We start from the raw sequence: 19,300 nt of genomic DNA, 5'->3' as shown, positions 1-19,300 counted from the left end.
TTTGATTTAAAGTACGACAGTGTTAGGAAAAGCAAATCCTTACAGCATACAAATGTAAACAATTAACTCTGCAAGTTATGGCAGCAAGGACATTTCTTGGCAATTACCTGCATATGGTCTCCAGCCAACACAATGCGGGTGGTATTGCTAGCTAAGGCAAAAGGCATGATAGTCTCACACTCCATGGCCTGAGCAGCTTCATCCAACAAGATATGAGTGAACATGCCTGAACAGAAAGCATAAACAACAGTTACATTTAAGCAAGTGGACAATTTTCGGCTGTAAAATATTGGTTTGGTCATGTCATGCAATACCATTTTGCTCCCAATCAGGTGCATTTGATTATTAGATTTTTTACTAACAAAGTGATGCATAACTTGCTTTGAATTGAGAAGTGAAGTGCAAATGTCAGGATAACAAAAAATGCTTGGAATATCTGATCAGATAATAGTTTAGAAAATCTTGTCAAAATGAAAGAATACATTTAAAAAAGAAAAAGATGAAGTGCATTATTGACACACATTATTCCCAGGCTTTTGCGGGCCACATAAAATGATGTGGCGGGCCACATCTGGCCCCCGGGCCTTGAGTTTGACACCTGTGCCCTGGAGGAAACCCTGCTTACCATGCATTAATAAAATCACCCGCTTAATTGGCACAATCCAAAGGAGCTGAGGTGAGCGCTAGCTTTGAACGCTAGGAAGACCATCAACATCAATGGGGGAAAAAAAAAATCAACCAATGTGGTTAAGTATTTTGAAAAGGTTACAGATGACTCCAGAAAGAAGCGCAACTTGTGTTACAACAACTTCATTTTATATTATATATATGAATTTTAATACAAGAAATTGTTTTGCTAACTCAAGCGTTTTGACAAGTTGTTGTTTTTCTGGCCACGTTTTTCCTCATTCTATGTGCACTTTTCAGATGTGTGCCAACAAAGACCGTTTTCTGGAGGTTTGTCGTCTTGTTTTCTATCACTAAAGAAATTCTGGTACTGTTGTACACCTGCCATGTTTATTTGTTTATTGGAGTGTTTTAGGCTATGTATTTGAGGAGGAAAAAGTTGCAATTCAGAGCTGTTTGTCAGGATCACCATTAGCTTTGCTCTTTAAAAAAACATTTGAATATTAGTCGACTATGGACAATAAAATCTAACAAATCAGATTCAACTATAAAAATCCTAACTGTATTGTCACAATATATCTTCAAAACAGTGATTCTCAACTGGTGGGTCAAGAGCCTGTTCCAGAGTCGCACAGGAAATGGTCAAGGCATATTCAGCTTGCTTGAAAGAAATGCTCTTTATTTGAAAGCGACGAGCCACCAACATTTACTGCTAACACAGTGACAAATGGACAGACGGCCATTAACAGATGCCTATCTAACTTGGTGTTAACAAAACGAATACAAGTTACCATAAATCAAGCACAAAGCCCAACTGGCACCGCACAGACTATTAGTGTATCAAAATAATGCTTATACACTAACATACAGGCAAAACTATATCCACATCTACAACCCGCAAGACATGCTGGGTAAGATACTCTACAAGTGGTTGAAAAATTACGCTATTTGGATGTCTGCTTGTCAGTAAGGGTTGACTGTGGGCCCTGCAGCCACACCAGTTGAGACCACTACTTTAACGTTTATCTTATGTATTTAAACACATTCCGTTGTTCACAAACCAATGTAAAGCCATTCCAATATTGGACATTTGTAAACTTTTGCAGCAGTTTTTAAAGTGTGAAGCACAGTAACTTGAAAAAACCAACAACTTCTGTTACATGTGAAAGGAAAGATGGATTCATTTTTAGTAACTAGAGTGAGAGAAGAGAGTCCAGAGTCCAATAGGACACATAAAATAATCTGACAGGCAGGCAGCCTTGTGAACAGTGTATTTGGTGTCAGACCTCAATGTGCAATGTTTTTTGCCTTTATGTTCTTAAACGTTTTCTTGAAGTCAGTAAACTGCTGTTAAAATGACATCCGTAAAAAAAATGAAATGTGGTGGACCACAATTTAGGTTCCGATGTAGGAAAATGTCGGGTTGACTTTTTTTTTAATTTTTTTTTTTTTTAAACCAATTTGTTAAACAAATGTTCTGAAGATGCTTGGGGGAAAAAAATACATTATAGTAACAACTAAAAGCTACAGCATAATATATATAGGCATTATAAAACCGCCCAATACATGCCTGTCACCTTTAAATTCTGACTAATTGCTCTTTAGCGTTGATGCACACCAACAAATAACAGGCAAATACTGCTCACAAATGATACACACAGGTCATTACAAATAGAAATGTTTCCCCAGGTAAAGAAACCAAGACTTGCTATGAAGGGAGAACAGTCAGAGATGCTGGCATAAAGGAAAATGTTCCAACTGGGACACAGCGAAGACAGCCTTGAAGATGTTATCTTTAAATCAGAGGTCACAATTACATGTAATGACACATAACCGCCATCTGCCACTGGGATGATAATGGAGCTTGAATTGGACAACAGAAGCATAATAAGCAAAGGCAACAATGATCAGGGGGTAAAATGATGCAGTGATACTTTGGGAAAGATGACTACTTAATAATAAATGGCAATTCTTTCACTCCACACACCCTTTGTCATTCATGCCTGGAGTCTTTTCGCAACCTTTTCACACAGTAAATGTGACTGGGAAGTAGCTTGGAAATCCAACCCTTGAAAAAAATACTTAAAAGATTTGGTTTGGTAATTATTGTTAAGCATGTCAAAATAGTCCCACATTTCAGACAATATATTCTATGTGTCTAAACATGACTAGAATAAAATAATACTTGGAAATGTAAAACAGCCTGACAATCTGTTTGGGGGTGCCTAAGCAAAGTGTAGAGGATGTGCAATTGTAATTTGCAATTGCAACATGTTAAATTGCCATTGCCTCTGTTCTTTGACAATTTACATCACCATCAAACACCAGGCGAGCTCTTCAGCCAGAACGTGACGGGCTAATGATGTAAAAAACATAAAAATAGGCAGCTGGTGTTCTCATGCAACGAAGCCTTCTTTACTGACATATTATGTGTTAGTCATTTGCCCCCGCTGATGAAGTGGTTTGCTTACATTGTCTTTTGCTATTTAAATGACTTTCATCACTCACTGAATAAAGGTCCCTGTCAAGAGAAGATTACAGAGTCTATGGAGACTACTTGGAACTGGATGAGCAGGACTTTTCTTATAGGGTTCCCTGCATGATCAAGGAGCTTGTTCTTTAGTTGACGGCCATAGGATACAATATGTGTTGGATGCCACCATACTTTTTGCAATAAATAGGTTAGGACTGCAACTTATCAGTCCAGATAAACTGTATGGTTTCTATTTCAGGCGTCAGGCAGATGGGACAGGAGTTTGAAGTCCAGGACCACAAGGCTGGCAAACAGTTTTTACCCACAGGCCATCAGGCTTCTCAATGAATCACCCATGCCGCACACAACACATGCACACACACTCTTAACACTGAACATTGTATTGTTGCTTTTAATTGTTTAATGTTGTTTTTATTGTTATTATTGTCTCTTCTGTTCTTATTCATTTTCTTTTTTAGGGAGAAGGAACAGACTAAGAATTTCATTGCATAGTCTAACTACCTGTTTTGCTGTGCATATGACAATAAAACACTTCAATCTTGAATCTATTTAACTGACATACACTGCGCTATCAAATAATGCAAGCATCAATTAGTGTAGCGCAACTGAGCTTGGCCAATATAAAGTACTTCACTGATCCAAAGATAAGACTTTGCTGCATTTACGACTTAACCTGAACAGAACGTTGCTCTAGTAAGAACATTGCTCTAGTAGAGGCCATAAAAAGAAAATGGAAAATTCCTTTGACTGTTCATCCCTAAATACTGTCTTGCAAAAAGCAGACCCTATAAGATGTTTAATAATTTGTTTTAGTGAGTTTAAAATTCAATGTATATCTTAAATAAGTGCTGATAGATAATGCTGTGTGTTTCAGTCATTTATTTTTCATAAAAGGGCAGGTAAATATTAATATGCTGCCACGCTTCGCTTCTCAAACACCATTATTTGCGTCCGAGATGGCCCGTTCTTCGCCGGTTTACTACTTCTTATATAAGACATACTCTGTCATGTACTCTCAGGAGAAGTTAGAAAACACAATGGTGGGACCTCCCAAGAATCGTGAAAACAAATTTCAATGTACTTTGTCACGTTGCGTTTGTGACAGGACAGAGCCTTGGATTGTTTTATTACGAATACCATGAAATATGTCTCACCAGGGTCCAAGTCAAGTTGGCAGAGGTACTGGGAAGTGCTGAGGGTGGCCACAACCACACGGTGCCTGAGGATGTCATCCCTTGTGGGCATTTGAAAAGTGACCTGTGTGCTGGAGATGAGACAGTACTGCTGGACGACTGGGTGGACCGTCTTCACCCAGCGGTTCCGAAAATATACCCTGTAGAAAGATATAGGAAACTTTGTTTCAAACCACAACTTGCCAGTTTGGAGATCACCAATGATGTACTTTTATTCTTAATTCTGTTTATATTAGAGGTGTTAAGAGACACCCAAATCATGAGACAAAACGGTGCACAAGAATGGGTCAACGAGAATGAGACAAGACAAAATTTGAACATTAATTTCGAGAAAAGTACAATGAAAAAATATAAATCGGACAAACAAACTTATTTAACCAAGACACAAAAGAATACAGGTGCGTTTTGAAATGTTTATTCTCCCACAAATTGACGCTAAATGCTATTACTGTCAACATTTTTTGAGACCAAATAAACCACAGTTATATATAACTTTAATAATAAACATAATAAATAATGCAATATTTATGTATTTCTAGCAAGCAATTTGTACTTTGTTCAACATTTGCAACTAGGGATCCTGAAGATCGGATCGGGAGCCGATCCCCTGTCGGCTTCCTCCACAAGATCGGGCCAATCCGGTTGCCGTATCACCTACGTAACTCTGAGCCACACTCAAACACGGTAGGTGCGGTAATGCGCCTCAAAGCTGGTTTCCACTCGACTCGTGCCACCCGCAAGAAGAAGAAAACGCAACACCACCATGCAGACATGTCCGCGGTGTACCGTGGTTTCACGTTGGATATTCGGTTCCGTAGCTACAGCGGTAGTTCCCTCTCACTGTGCCCGGACTGCTGCGTCATGGTGTAGGGAGGTCGCAGTCTAACCGCTGGCTGCCTATAATAGGGACCGCACAAACACTACTAAACATGTCCAAACAGCGGCGAAAAACCTTGGAAACTGCTCTGTTACGGAGTGTGAATGGAAGCTAGCGGGTTTCGCTTAGTTTAGCTAGTGCAGCTGTGTGTGTGCTTGCGTAACTGTGTTGTGTTTTACTGCTTTAATGTAAGGACCATTTTACAACTCCCACTGACGACGTGCTGGTTCAGAGTGAGGCACGTTTCTTGCACCCAGCGCGTATCAACCGTCAATTGCCATTCTCAACACACACAACATATTCCGGCCTTCAAAATATGAGCGCTGTTTGTCACATTTGTCTAATTGTGTAAACAAAATAAGGGTGTCAGTAAAATATCTTACATTAGCAATGTGATTGGAATTACATCTATGACTACATCTTCCTTAATAACAAGTATGGGCATTACAGTTTGGTGAAGAGCTACACCAAGCTACATCCATTTCTCAATTACTGGACAAAATAGACCAATGATGCATTGCATCAACAAATGTAAGGTGTTTTGCATTTAATTAATGGACGTTTTATTCACTAACCCAAATAGCACACTCTATGCTGGTAAAGTAGAAAAGGTAAAAAACTGAATTTTAAAAACAATGTAAACGGAAAAAACGGAATTTGGGAAAAAAATAAAACGGATTTCATAGGGCCCTAAGAGATGTGTTAAAAAAAATGTCATATGTTCTAAATCATACCACAAATTGATCTATAAACCATGTTAAATGATTAGTCCTCCGCTAAATATATTTTGCAAGCCCATTTTGCCCAATTTGATCTTTTATTGGATTAGGGACCTGCCTCACAGAGGGGTTTGGTACAAAAGCCAAAAAATATTGTTGGTCATGCTGTGTGATAAAAAAGTAAAACAATTAAAACAATACTTTGGTTGCATTATTTTTAATGCTTTGGAGAGCTATTTTCATAACCATATTCAATTCCACAAATGTATGTTTGTAACAAAAGCTTATTAATGTTTTAAAAAAACGATCGGTACCGGATCAGATCGGCAAAACTATAAAGAATAATCAGATTGGATCGGAACCCAAAAAATGTGGATCGGGACATCCCTATCCCTACATTTCTTAAAATGCAGGCTTTTCAATAGGGGTAACAGCATTAATAGTTCCAGCATGTAGCTGAACCAGCCACCACACCAGTACAAGACTCACCTGCCATCAGCCAAGAAAGATGGGTAACAAATTTATAACTATACTTTATCACAGGTAAAGGAAGATGAGAGAAAGATGTTCTAGTCAAGACACTCAACTTCACCATCACGCCGGAAATACTCCCCATAGTGGACCTCATCACAGGACAAGAGTGTAAGCAGCGCTCTCCAGTGCCAAATTACCTCCATCTAACCTCACCACACAGGAAAGGAGAGAAGTGACATCCCTGAAGAAGGACAACAACTTCACTGTTCCACCAGCCGACAAGGGAAGGTGCACTGTGATCCTCAACACCATGGACTACAAGAAGCAGCTGATGGATCTTTTGGATGACAACACATATGAGAAGCACAAGAAGATGATCATTGAATGCCTTCAGAAACTGGAAAAGGGTGGAGGATTAGACCGCCGTATACACTGCCATCTGTACCCAAGGGAAGCAACACATGCATCTCTGGAAAATGTCATCCCAAAATTTCATAAGAAAGGAGCCCCACTCAGGCCGGCCGTCAGCAGCATTAACTCTCCGACCTACAACATTGTCAACTATCTAGTCACCATTCTCACTCCGCTGATTGGCGGCACCCCACACCATATCTAAAACTCCATCCTAACAAGGTCCGGAACCTGAGACTTGTTGCAAATGAAACTTTGGTATCATTTAACGTCACTTTGCTGTTCACAGCCATCCCCACCACTGCGGCCACAGAAGAACTGGAAGATGACGCCAGATATGTGAGCTACTTTTTAAACTTTGCCTTGGCATCACTTCCAATTTACCTAATGTTCCTACAAGCAGAAACATGGCTTTACCATGGGCTCACTAGTGTCCCCCACTGTGACCCAACTGTAGATGAAAGAAGTGGAAAGGAAAGCACTGGACAACTTTAGAGGAACCAAGCCCAGCCACTGGTTCAGGTATGTTGACAACACATGGGTTACGATCAAAACCTGTTAAGCACATTCATTTGCCGAACACAACTCCGTGGACAGCACCATCTGATTCACCCGGAAGAACATCAGTGACAACACACTGCCGTTTTTGGACTGTGAAGTGCAAGCAGGGGAGGACGGAAGCCTCAACATTGAGGTCTACAGAAAAGTTACTCACATGACCAGTACCTACTTTACGACTCCCATCACCCACTGGAACACAAGCTGGGGTCAGAACACTCAAGGACAGAGCGGAAAAGATCTCCACCACAGTCAACGAATGGCAAAAGGAGCAGACACACATCACAAAAGCCCTTTCCAACTGTGGATATCCCAACTGGGCCTTTGTCAAATCTGCCAGGAGGAGGAGGGCCTTTACACCCGAGACCAAGGATTGAAACAGGAGGCCAAGTGTGGTGACACCTTACGTGGCTTGTTTGTCAGTGAAACCCCGAAGGACCAACACATTCAGACAAAATATGGTTCACCCAAAGGACAAAATGGAAGGTAGTGAGGAGTGCAATAACATCTACATTGGTGAACCCAACAACCGCCACATAAATGTATGGCACAACATAAGAAGGCAGTTTCTTCAGGCCCAGAGTCAGCCCTTCATTTTCGACGTCCAAATTCTAGATAGAGGAGACCGCTGGGTTGAAAAGTCTTGAAAAGTCTTGAAAAGTCCTCTCTGAACAGAGGAGGAGATGTACGCCATCGTCTGCTTATGTCTACGTCATGTTCTAGGTAACCAATAGCCACTAAAGAGATGTTCTGCCACCAGCACAATGAACGACTTATCGCAATGCAAGAGGGGTCTTTCACGGACCATGCCGACCACCACAATAAGAACCCGTGATGACCATCCGAAGGGGGCGCACATGCCAGGGACATATATAGAGGGGAACTCCACACCTAAAATTCAAAACTGAAGAACCCTTTTGGATTAAAGATGTAAAATCTTCAACAAGAGCCCAGTTGCCTCGATTCAACCTTTTGCGGTTTACCATGACCTGGATGACTGAGAATGGACACCGACTAATTAGTATCAACCTTTTAGCCTTTTTCTAGTTACATTATACCAGGGGTCGGGAACCTTTTTGGCAAAGAGAGCCATGAAAGCCACATATTTGAAAATGTATTTCCGGGAGAGCCGTACAATATTTTTTAATATTGAATATGCGTGCGTTTTTAAGCAAGAACAAAAATTTTAGAATATACCAAGTCTCTGAATTGATCATTTTTATACTGAAGCTATACAATAATAAATAAGATACATCTTACCATTGATGCGACTTCTGGTGATGCATGGTTTTGCTCAGTACTCTTTTTTTCGCCACCTTCTTCATCAAAAGAGTTTGCTCTGCAGAATTAGCTAGCTGACTATTTGATTAGAGGAGGGAAGTGTTCTTGACCTCTCAATGGCCCTGGTAGGCTATGGCATTATCCAGCAATAATCGAGATTTGGCACAAAATATTGGAAGGACAGCTGGCATTGGCTCTGACCACCCGCACTGCAGTAGACAATGGACAGATTGATTAAGACGTTTAAGAAAGTTTCAGATTTTGCACGTTATTTTTAATACTGTGATTTGTATAATGTTTTACTTTAAAATGTTGGTGAAAAAAAATGAAAACACATTTTATAGTGTTAAGACTTTAAGACTCAGGGCCACATGCAGTCATCAAAAGAGCCACATCTGGCTCCCGAACCATAGGTTCCCTAGTCCTGCATTATGCCTTTTTGCTCTGTTTTTACACTTTAGCTGGATTTTTGTTTATTTTATTTCTGCAATGAGCCACGTTCCACAGATGGCTCCTGCACCACAATTTAGACACCCATGCGTGTTTCACCAGGATGAGTGTGTCCAAACTCTGCCTTCTTGTTTCTGACTGTCAGGGGTTGGGTTGCATTGTGAAGGTGTTTTTACAGCTTCCAAACGCGCATTGCACGGCGGTATGAAGGTGAAGTTTCACTTGCTTTCTGGCTGCGCTGCTCTTGCGAGACAGCTTTCTCCATGAGAAATGCGGAGATCTCGTAACACAAGCCTTTATCACTATGAGTGACTGTTAACTCAAAGAGAATATAGAGTAAAAACAGGGGTTGCTAATCCTCTCATAACAGTGTCACTCAAAAATCTTATAATACACTCTTGATCAAAATTTTATGACCAGCTGAATAATTCCAAGAACTTACTTTTTGCACTAGTAGATCTAAAGGAAGTTCAAAGTAGAGCTTCAAAAGACAAAAAGGAAAATGGGACTGAGGCAAAAATGTAAGCAATTAATAAGTAAGCCATTTATTGCCAACAACCATTAAAATGAAATAGGCTGTTTATTAGCTGATCAAAGATCACAGCTTTTAACGGCAAAAATGTGGATTCAATGTAATTTTCTGTCAGATATTCACAGTCATGATCGCTAGATGGCAAAGGCAAAAAAGCTTTCTCTCTTTGAAAGTGGTAGATTGTTGAGCTGCATAAGCAAGGCCTCTCTCGCGCCACTGCTGCTCACATTGGACACAGTAACACAGTTATTTTAAACTTCTTAAAAGATCCTCAGGGTTATGGAACAAAAAAGTCAAATGGTAAACAAAAAAGATGTCACAGGCCCTGAGCCGCAACTTGACTGTTCGTCATGAAACTGGACGATCCTCAGCCCAAATGAAGGTTGGTTTACTACTACAGAGTGCTGTCCAATAACCATCAGACGGCATCTGCAAGAGAAGGAGGGTTTAAAGAATAAAAAAAATTCTTCAAAGGCCTTTTCTCCTTGCACGCCACAAAATGCCTGTTTGGAATTTCCACAAGATCACCAAACATGGGACATTGAAAGGTGAAAGAAAGTTTTATTCTCTGATGAAAAAAATGTAACCTTAATGGTCCTGATGGCTTTCAACATTAATGGCATGACAAAGAGATCCAACCTGAGATGCTTTCCACAGGGCACAGTGGAGGGTGTACCATAATGATCAAGGTTGATTTTTCCTTCAATGGAACATCAGGAAAAACATCAGGGACAGACTGGTATTGACAAAAGATACAGGTCTTGGACTCCTCAAGACTGAGGTAACCATTTTCTCTGATGGATCCCCTTCCAGCTTGTTTGGGGGATCCAAAAAAAAGCTTAAACCAGTAGAGAAAAGGAGAGCACAACCAGTAATCGTGTATCTTGCCAACAGTAAAGCATCCTGAAATCATTCATGTGTTGGGTTGCTTCTCAGCCAAGAGAGTGGGCTCAGTCACAATTTTGCCAAAGAACACAGCCATGGATAAGAATGGCACCACAAAAACCTCCCAAAGCGACTTTTCCCATTCATGCAAAAGCAGTTTGGTGACGAACAATGCTTTTTCCAGCATGATGAAACATTACTTGCTTGTAATTAGAAGTCAGTATACCATGGTAACATTTGACAAAAATATCTGAACACTGAGGCGGCAAAAAACAATACTTGTGTCATTCTCAAAACTTTTGGCCATGACTGTGGCTGCATTATTCTGACATCACTATCAGAACTCAGAAGTGGTTAATCTACACTACCCTGGTCCATTGATTGTGGTGTGAACCCTTCTGTTATAAAAGCCAACTGCCACACAGACACTACATCCTCTGATATCCCAGTTTGTCTCCCTTGACCTACATCAATTACGTGACTAGTAGACTTTTCCTTTTAAATATGCGTTTACCTGATAAAAGCAATATGTAACCAAAAGATTATAATATTACAGTATAACTTATCAGTATACATATACCAGGGGTGTCAAACTCAATTTTCATTGAGGGCCACATTGCAGTTACGGCTGCCCTCAAAGGGCCACTTGTAACTGTCAGTTTGTATGAATCTAAATATGACTATAACCTCATATTATTATTACATAGTGGCCCATGCATTAGATTATTATATTTTAACTAACAAATTGATGGATAACTTGCTTCGAAATGAGAAGTGAAGTGAGAATGTCATGGTGACAAGCAGACATTCAAGTATTTGTTTTTGAAAAATGCTTGGAATATCTTGCTGCATGATTAGATAATACTGACGTTTAGAAGAACCGCATGCAGTGCAATTTTTCTGTCAAAATGACAGATCAAATACATTTAGAAGGGCAAAGGTGACGTGCATTATTCCAAGGGTTTCGCGGGCTGCATAAAATGATGTGGCGGGCCACATCTGGCCCCCGGGCCTTGTGTTTGACACCTGTGACATATACAGTCTATCATTTATGTATAAAGCCATCTTGGTAAATGATCTTTCACTTGTACAGCGCTTTTCTACCGCCAAGGCACTCAAAGCGCTTTGACACGGTTAGCACATTTACATACTGATGACGCAGCATCAGGAGCAACTGGGGGTTCAGTATCTTGCCCAAGGATACTTTGACATGAAGATGGGAGTACGGAGGATCAAACCAGGCGACCACTCTACCACCTGAGCCATGCCGCCCCCAGTTCATATTCAAATGCACAGAATAAATATTAAAAATTCTATAGCATGGGCAAAAGTAGATGAAATTGTACGATGAGACTTTAGACGATAACATCTGTAGCATGCTTCCATACCTGAGAGGTCTGGCATGTGAATTGCCTGCTTCAACATAAGGATGAAGGTAGTCCTTAATGTAAAGGTCAGCTGCACTGTTTGAGTGGGTGCAGATCAAAACCCTGTAGAGACAAAAGACATTACAGAAACAAATCATGCTTATGCAACTTGGTAAAAATAACAGTACACATGTGGCTGCAGCAGGGCTGGGCGATATAACGATGTTATTAATATATTAATATTTCTTTTAAGCATGATATCAAAAACAAGCATATTGTTCATATCGATATAGGCTGGATTTGCGCAGTAACTCTTGACGGAGGTCTCACTCTGCACTGTGCGTGTGAATGCGCCACTGAGTTGGCTCCTGCCCCGCCCCCCTCGTCTCTCCTCCTCCATGCATGGAAAATAGAAGCCTCACTCAATTGTCAACATGAAGGAAGCCACGTCTGTGGTGGAGGAACGGGTCAGAAAAAGAAAAGGCAGTGTCTCAGTAATTTGGAGGTATTTTGAAAAAGTGACTGTCAAGTGCGGAAGCACTCGTCATTTTCACCACCTTAAAACTTGGCGCGGGCTACAACAACGCCACAACACTTGCTTCTTTTTCCTGTTGCGTTCCTCATGAAAGGAAAAGTGCACTATTATTAAAGCGGTGTCGTATTACATTGCTAAAGATATGGTCCCCGTTGCAACGCTGGGAAAAAAAAAGCATTTAAAAACCTGCTGAAAACAATACTTTCGATGTCCAACAAACTTCCCAGTCACAATTATTTAGCACGACAAGCTCTACCACAAATGTACGAGAAAGTCAGACAGACAGTTGGTAACCCTGATGGAGTTGATAGGTTGGTAAAAAAAAATAAAATAAAAACCGGACACTTTATTTCATATTTTGTGCTTTTGGTATTAGCATAGCTAAAGGTTTGTTATAAAGAAGATTTAAGATTATACACTAAGTCCCCAACTTGCGAACATCCGACATGCGAACTTTCGGAGATACAAACACAAGCCGACTGGTCTATTTTTTCATGTATTTTGCCCATACTGTACTGTAACTCCATATTTATACTGCTACATGCTTGACCAGTAGAGGGCACTGTGACACTGCTAATGGGACCAAAAGAGGGAGAGAGAGGAAGGCTAAGTTGTAGTTGTATGATAAAACCCGGACAGAGCGTGTGATTAATGTTTATGAAGAGTTAATAGGCCTGCTTAATTCTACACCACCCACAGAACACTACCTCTTTAGAAGAGTGTAACGACGACGACGATTTGTCCTTTTTTTTTAATATCTCCTCCTCCTCCTCCACCACGACGACGTATGCTCGACCACTCCTCTTCAAAGGTAAATAACATTTATCATTACGTATTATTATATCATTTTTATTATTGTTTTTTTTCATTAATTATCCTTGTTTAATATTACTACTGCATCCAAACTCATATTTACATACATACGCATATACTGTATATGTATACACGTACATGTAGTACCTATATCATTGGTAATATTACATTTTTTTCGACTTAAGAAAAAATCGATTTAAGAACGGTCGTCTGGAACCAATTGTGTTCATTGGTTGGGGACTTAGTGTATTTTACTTTTTCTATATTTATTTAAAAAAGAACGGACTTATTTTAGGAGCTATTTTTCTATAAGATTTTTTTACTTTTAATAAAACGGCTCTGCACCCATATTTGGCTTTGACTTTGTCTAAACTCACGTTGTGGAAAAAGTTATCGGAATATATATTGTGTGTCGATATTAAACAAATATATTCTGAGTTTTGGTTCATATTGCCCAGCCCTAAGTAGCTGTATATGTTAACATAGTAAACATACAATATGCTACTTTATGCTGCTGTTACTTTTTTATCTTTTTGCATTGCTGTAATATTTTTTTTATATTTAATTCTTTATTTTAAATCAACAATACCTCAGCATATGGTTTATGTAAGCTATGTGATCTACTTAAGTTACGTAAGTTAAGTCTTGTTACAAATTCATTCACAAAAAATTCAATTCGCAAAAAGTACAATTACAATTGAGAATATGAGATTCCAAACACTTGAAATTAGGGATGCTCCGATTGATCAGCCACCGATCAGTAATGTCTGATTTCCGTGAAAAATCATGTGATCGGCATATGCCAATAAATGCCTTTCAAAGCAGTCACCTGTGGGTAGTACGATTTCAGTGAGCCCTGAGTGCAGAGTCGTGTCTTGCCCTAACAAACGTCTTGGGCAGCATCCTCCTTCCACTTTCCTTCACTGTGCGCAGGCATGCCAAAACAAAAACAATCGTGTCTGCTGTGTGGAACTTACCTGTCAACACATGCCACAAAAACTATCTTGCGGTGGTACGTTAAAAAGCTTTAATTTAATAAGGCATTTGAAGAACAAACACTTGACGGAGGATGGTGAGTTTGAGGCTCAGGCTGTGATCAGTCAAACGGCAGCTAAAGCAGACATGTAGACAACACTTGCTCGAATGCGCGTGAAAGGCAGAAGGCTAAGCAAATAACCCGAAAAAGAACTGAATTCATCTGACGAGATGACCAGCATTTATCAGTGGTGGAAGACACCAGGTTTGCCAAGTGCTCTCCCACGTACCAGAAGTCCTGCTAGAGCTCCACCAATGTACTCTCACATTCAAAGCCTTTAAAGAAGGCATCTTATTCTCTGGAAGTCTCACGAGTGATATACAGGATGTTCTCTTGAAAAAGTAAAATATACACAAACGCACACACCGATTGCTAACTTTTTTAGTAATTACCTTTTTTGGGCACCCTGTCTGTGAAGGTACCTTGGAATTGTCCTGACTTTTCCCTTTATACAGCACCCCAGGCCAATAAAATAAATTGAAAATAATCTGTGTGAACGGAAACGGCTGATTTCAGTCCTGGATGATTGGTATCAGAATCGGCACCATAAAACCTGGATCGGAGCATCTCTACTTGATATCAATTTAAGCATATTTAAAACCTTATTTTACCTTAAATTTTTTAAAACACAAAAAGAAATCACAACTTTAAAAAGGTACATTAACTACTCAGATGCACGATTATACATATTTGTTGCACCTGACTGGACTACATAAGAGGTCATACCTTTTTAATAGTCATTTAAAGTCTGTGTCACTAAACAAGAATGGTCATCTCTTCTTGTCCGGGCTTTTAAAGCATCTATAATTCATCGTAAATATTAAATATTGCATGTATTGAATATTACATGTATTCAGGGTGAAATAAAAATAAATATTACATTCCTACACATTTCTTCTTGTTCATGTTACATATAGGCAACCTGCTGTCACATACAGTATTATGAAACTAAATGATCAGCATGGAATTTCATTCATTTTTCATACTGAATTGAGAATCATTGTGCAATGTGCTTGTGTTATATACAATGTTTCCATCAGATGAAGCTTCAGAATTAACTTGGTTATCTGCACACAGTTCTTACTAATGATGAAAAATGCCACTTGGATTATTTTCCAATGTTTCATAATGACAAACCAAGAATGTGCAATGACCACAAATGACATAAATCCATTCAAATGACCAACTTGTTTCAAGTGAAAGCACATTCACCAACTGAACAATGAGCAAATAGAAGCTCTAATCAAACCAGCATGGACAAAAAACTTTCAATCTAAACTTTAAATGTAAAAACCCAAGGGTTCCATTGCCCTGCAGCTACAATCGCACATTCTGCCCAACTGCCATCTCAGTCATACCCTCAGACTGACCTTTCCATATGATGCAAACATCAGGCCCCCTTTCAAATGACATTGTCCCATCAATTACACTCAAACATACTTACAGCACAGCGCTTGGTTAATATTAGTGGATTTCTTTAATTCCACAATATCTGCACTGTGCAAGTGGACATAACATTGTTTTGGTGTAAGCTTGATTATGTATGTCGGGTGATACGGTGTACACAATGTATCACTGGCCAAAATGTGAGTGCAAATAAACAATAAAAGATACACATTTTTAAAAAAAAACGGACCTGCTGTTGTCCTGGCGGAGGATGTGCTTGACAGCCTGTGCCAGGGTGAACGTCTTGCCAGTGCCATAGGGTCCAATGATGAGGACTGGGGGCAGGGGGACAGATATTGGGGTCGTGATCGCAAGGATGGCCTCTTTTTGCTTGGCATTCAGACGAGGATCCAGCTGTTCATCCCACTGCCTGAGGGTGGAGGGAGGATCGGTCCAGTAATTATTAAATCAAGGTTTTAATTAAATAGAGTTAACTTAGAAGAAAACTGCCTATTAACTAGAGATGGTTTTGAACAATGAGTGACACAGCCATTACATTAATGTTATAAGTAAATTCAAAAACACAAGATTGTATGTAACAATAAGTCTATGCAAACATATACAAAAAAGGCAAATTGATCATTTGGGAGAAGGTTGAATGTACATGTGGAATGAAAGAAGAAGAAAAAAATGGTTAAGAATTGAGAGATTGTGGGTGACAGGATGCTACTTCAAAATGAGATGGACATTTGAGAAAACAAAGCATTTTCTTTTCTTTCTTTTTTTTAAATGAGAGCGTTCAATGGCAATTTGTCCTGATTTTGTTGTCACTAAGTACAAAATACATGACAATGCCTTATATTTTGAATGTTACTTTAACACTGTGGTTTCTGTAATGTTTTACTTTAAGATGCAGTCATCAAAAGACCCACATTAGGCTAACTAATCCTGGTCTAAAAGATGAAAGGAGCTGGTGGCATTTTAGGCTCAGCAAGGCAAAGGATAACTTGTCATCTCATAAACTGATGTGTGCCCACATTGTTAGGATTGGTTTTACATTACAAATGATGTAAAAATAAGATATGAATCAAAGGTGACTTATGAGTGTCTATTCATTTTATAATTACCTGTTGGGGCTCCAGGGGATGGTTGGGACAGAGCTAACATCGGGGAAAAGGATTCCATTGTCTTTGCTATCTTTGATGCGATCCAGGGCATAATGCATCTCACACAGTGGCAACCTGTTCAGCTGGAATTGGAGCTCCACCTGTTGTGGAGGCAAATATCAGTTGACAAAAGCAGGTACTGTATTTTTATAAGTCGTTTTACCACACTAAAAAAGTAAAAAGGAAAATGGGGAAAAGGGACCTCAGATGTGTGGAAGACAAAGACAATGACATAGCAATGAGACTATGTTGGGTAAGGAACCCAAGAGGTGATTGGAAAATGGAATAGCAGGCAGTAGTAGGGGATGCAAAATGATTATGTGCCCAGGACGAGGGTTCTTTAGACAACAAGTCAAAAATTGTAACAAAACAGTATCAATAAAATGACAAAAATCATAGATTTTCAATCCTAATTACTAGAGATGTCTTTTCATGAGACGAGATGATACACAAGATTGACATTATTTTAAAGAAAAGTTCAATGAAAATATGACTGGACAAACAGACTTTTTAATTTAACATAGTCACAAATCAATGCAGGTGTATTTTGAAATGTTTAATGTCCCCCATGTTATTATATAAACAATATTGTTAACATTATGTCATGATACATGTACATTTTATGACGTTGCATGACCTAAGCATGATGCTCTAAACTGTTGAACTTCTTTCCACAAATTGAAACAAAAACTAAGTAGTAAAAATAATGACCACAGTTGTAGCTGCTGCTACTACTATTCATTACATGCAGTTAAGTAAAGACATGTAAAATAGACTGCAGATAGCGTTACGTTTACACTAAAAAGAACAACGATTCCCACGATGCTTAGAGTGCGGAAGCTGAGAGTAGGTCCAAACTATACTGTCACATGTTTTGATAGAAGTCATATGCAGTGGTCATGTATTAATCTGACAAATCTTAAGTAACTTTGATAAAGCGTAAAATTACTACAGATTCTGCTTGGACATTTAACACAGCGGCAGCTGTTGAACTCAACAAAAAAAAACACATCATGAGCAAGTGACGCTCCGAACACCGAGTGCAGGTGGGACTGCCACGATAATGTTATGCGTAAAATACTTAATGTGCGGTTCCAATCATGCCTGACGCACTGCCACTTCCATATTACGTATATTTTCATTCACAGTAGCGATGCCATAGCTTACAATCTGGTAGTTCTGGCTGACATCTCCCCCGCAAGATAGATTTTCTCTAAATGAGAAATATTGTCGTGTTTCATGAGATCTCCTGACGACCCTAATAATTACATTACTTACATGTCCTCAACACTTTAAGGTTGGCCTTTATGTTCCATATTCAGTATCTTACAAATTAGATTCAGTATTCGTGTCATTTCTTTTTTACTTTTCTGTTGTATTAGATCAAATAAAATTACAACTTTAAGTCACAACATTTAGTCATCTGAACCTAACACAAAGACAATGTTAAAATCCATTAAAATTGCATAAGTGTACATCTACTTGCAGTATTGATCTTTAACTCAATTCAGTGTGTTTGTATTATGAAAGGCCGTTATCTTCAGAACTAGTGTGGAATGTTCACAGTACAGTAATTGGCTCACATACACTGTACGTAGCGCTGGGCCCTGGGCCACCTCTTCGGAAAGGGGAAGTGCACCATACTTAAAGTATAGCTCATAGTAAGTGGGGCCGAGGACGCCTCAAAGGTCTAATATGAGCCCACCCGGAATGTAACTGATGTAACTGAGGCCAAGCAAGTCATGGATTTCCGAATATCAGCGCACCCAGAACGTACTTGTTTACAACAGTAAATCAGCAGGACTCATCAGCAAGAATTGAAAAAAAAAATGTTTCTTCAAGCTGCTTTAGCTTGCAAGATTGTCCTAAATATTTATTAAATTTACTCTCACGTATCCCATGTATTCCATCCCATATAAAACCCAAACCTGGATTTTTCTGTCTGGTTGTAGTCCAAGTTCATCACAGCAGTCTTTGCAGATCCTTAGGAAGATGTAATCCTTGGTCTTCTCTTCAATCACAGCCTCATAAACGCGCTCTTTGACCCCTGGAGGTGGCTGGTTGCTGAGGCCCTCCCAGCCCAGAGGCAGGAAGAGGACCGAATGCACCTTGGTCATCACCAGTCGTCCCGCCAGTGTTTCCTAATGGGAGACAGAAATACTCCTGTATTGGACTAACGAGCAAAGAACGCAATAAGAGGAGATGGCAGTATTGCAATGGGAAATTCATATCAGATTCCACATAAACTCCATACCTCAGACAGTGTTTTTGTGAGTTTAAAACGTGCAAAGAGTTGTCCATTCTGGGCATACTTGGCTCCCACAGAAATGCCAGTCAGCATGAAGCTGCTTACAAGCTGTAGGTTCACTCTGATGTTAAACCTGAGAAACAAACAAACGTAATTAGAATAACAAATTTTAAAATATAAATATAGACTTAAAACAAATTTCAAATAAATGTTCAACTTTACAAATAGCTGAACTCAACTGATTCATT

At 39.4% G+C, this 19,300-nt stretch overlaps 1 protein-coding gene across 1 annotated transcript in view; it reads right to left on the bottom strand.

Moving 5' to 3' along the window:
• The window catches only part of helz (helicase with zinc finger), a 59,437-nt gene that overhangs the window by 16,881 nt on the left and 23,256 nt on the right, over nucleotides 1–19,300 (bottom strand). The window contains exons 13-19 of the mRNA XM_054780489.1: nucleotides 19,059–19,185; nucleotides 18,733–18,945; nucleotides 16,766–16,905; nucleotides 15,889–16,068; nucleotides 11,890–11,991; nucleotides 4,276–4,454; nucleotides 108–226 (exon numbers count right to left, since the gene is read on the bottom strand). Of these exons, the coding sequence (XP_054636464.1) occupies nucleotides 108–226; nucleotides 4,276–4,454; nucleotides 11,890–11,991; nucleotides 15,889–16,068; nucleotides 16,766–16,905; nucleotides 18,733–18,945; nucleotides 19,059–19,185 (1,060 nt within the window). The remainder of the gene's footprint in view (nucleotides 1–107; nucleotides 227–4,275; nucleotides 4,455–11,889; nucleotides 11,992–15,888; nucleotides 16,069–16,765; nucleotides 16,906–18,732; nucleotides 18,946–19,058; nucleotides 19,186–19,300) is intronic.

This window comes from Dunckerocampus dactyliophorus, chromosome 6, assembly GCF_027744805.1.
Source record: "Dunckerocampus dactyliophorus isolate RoL2022-P2 chromosome 6, RoL_Ddac_1.1, whole genome shotgun sequence".
Classification (NCBI taxonomy): Eukaryota; Metazoa; Chordata; class Actinopteri; order Syngnathiformes; family Syngnathidae; genus Dunckerocampus; species Dunckerocampus dactyliophorus.
The sequence above is the reverse complement of the archived record's forward strand: the minus strand, read 5'-3'. Positions and strand labels throughout refer to the sequence as shown.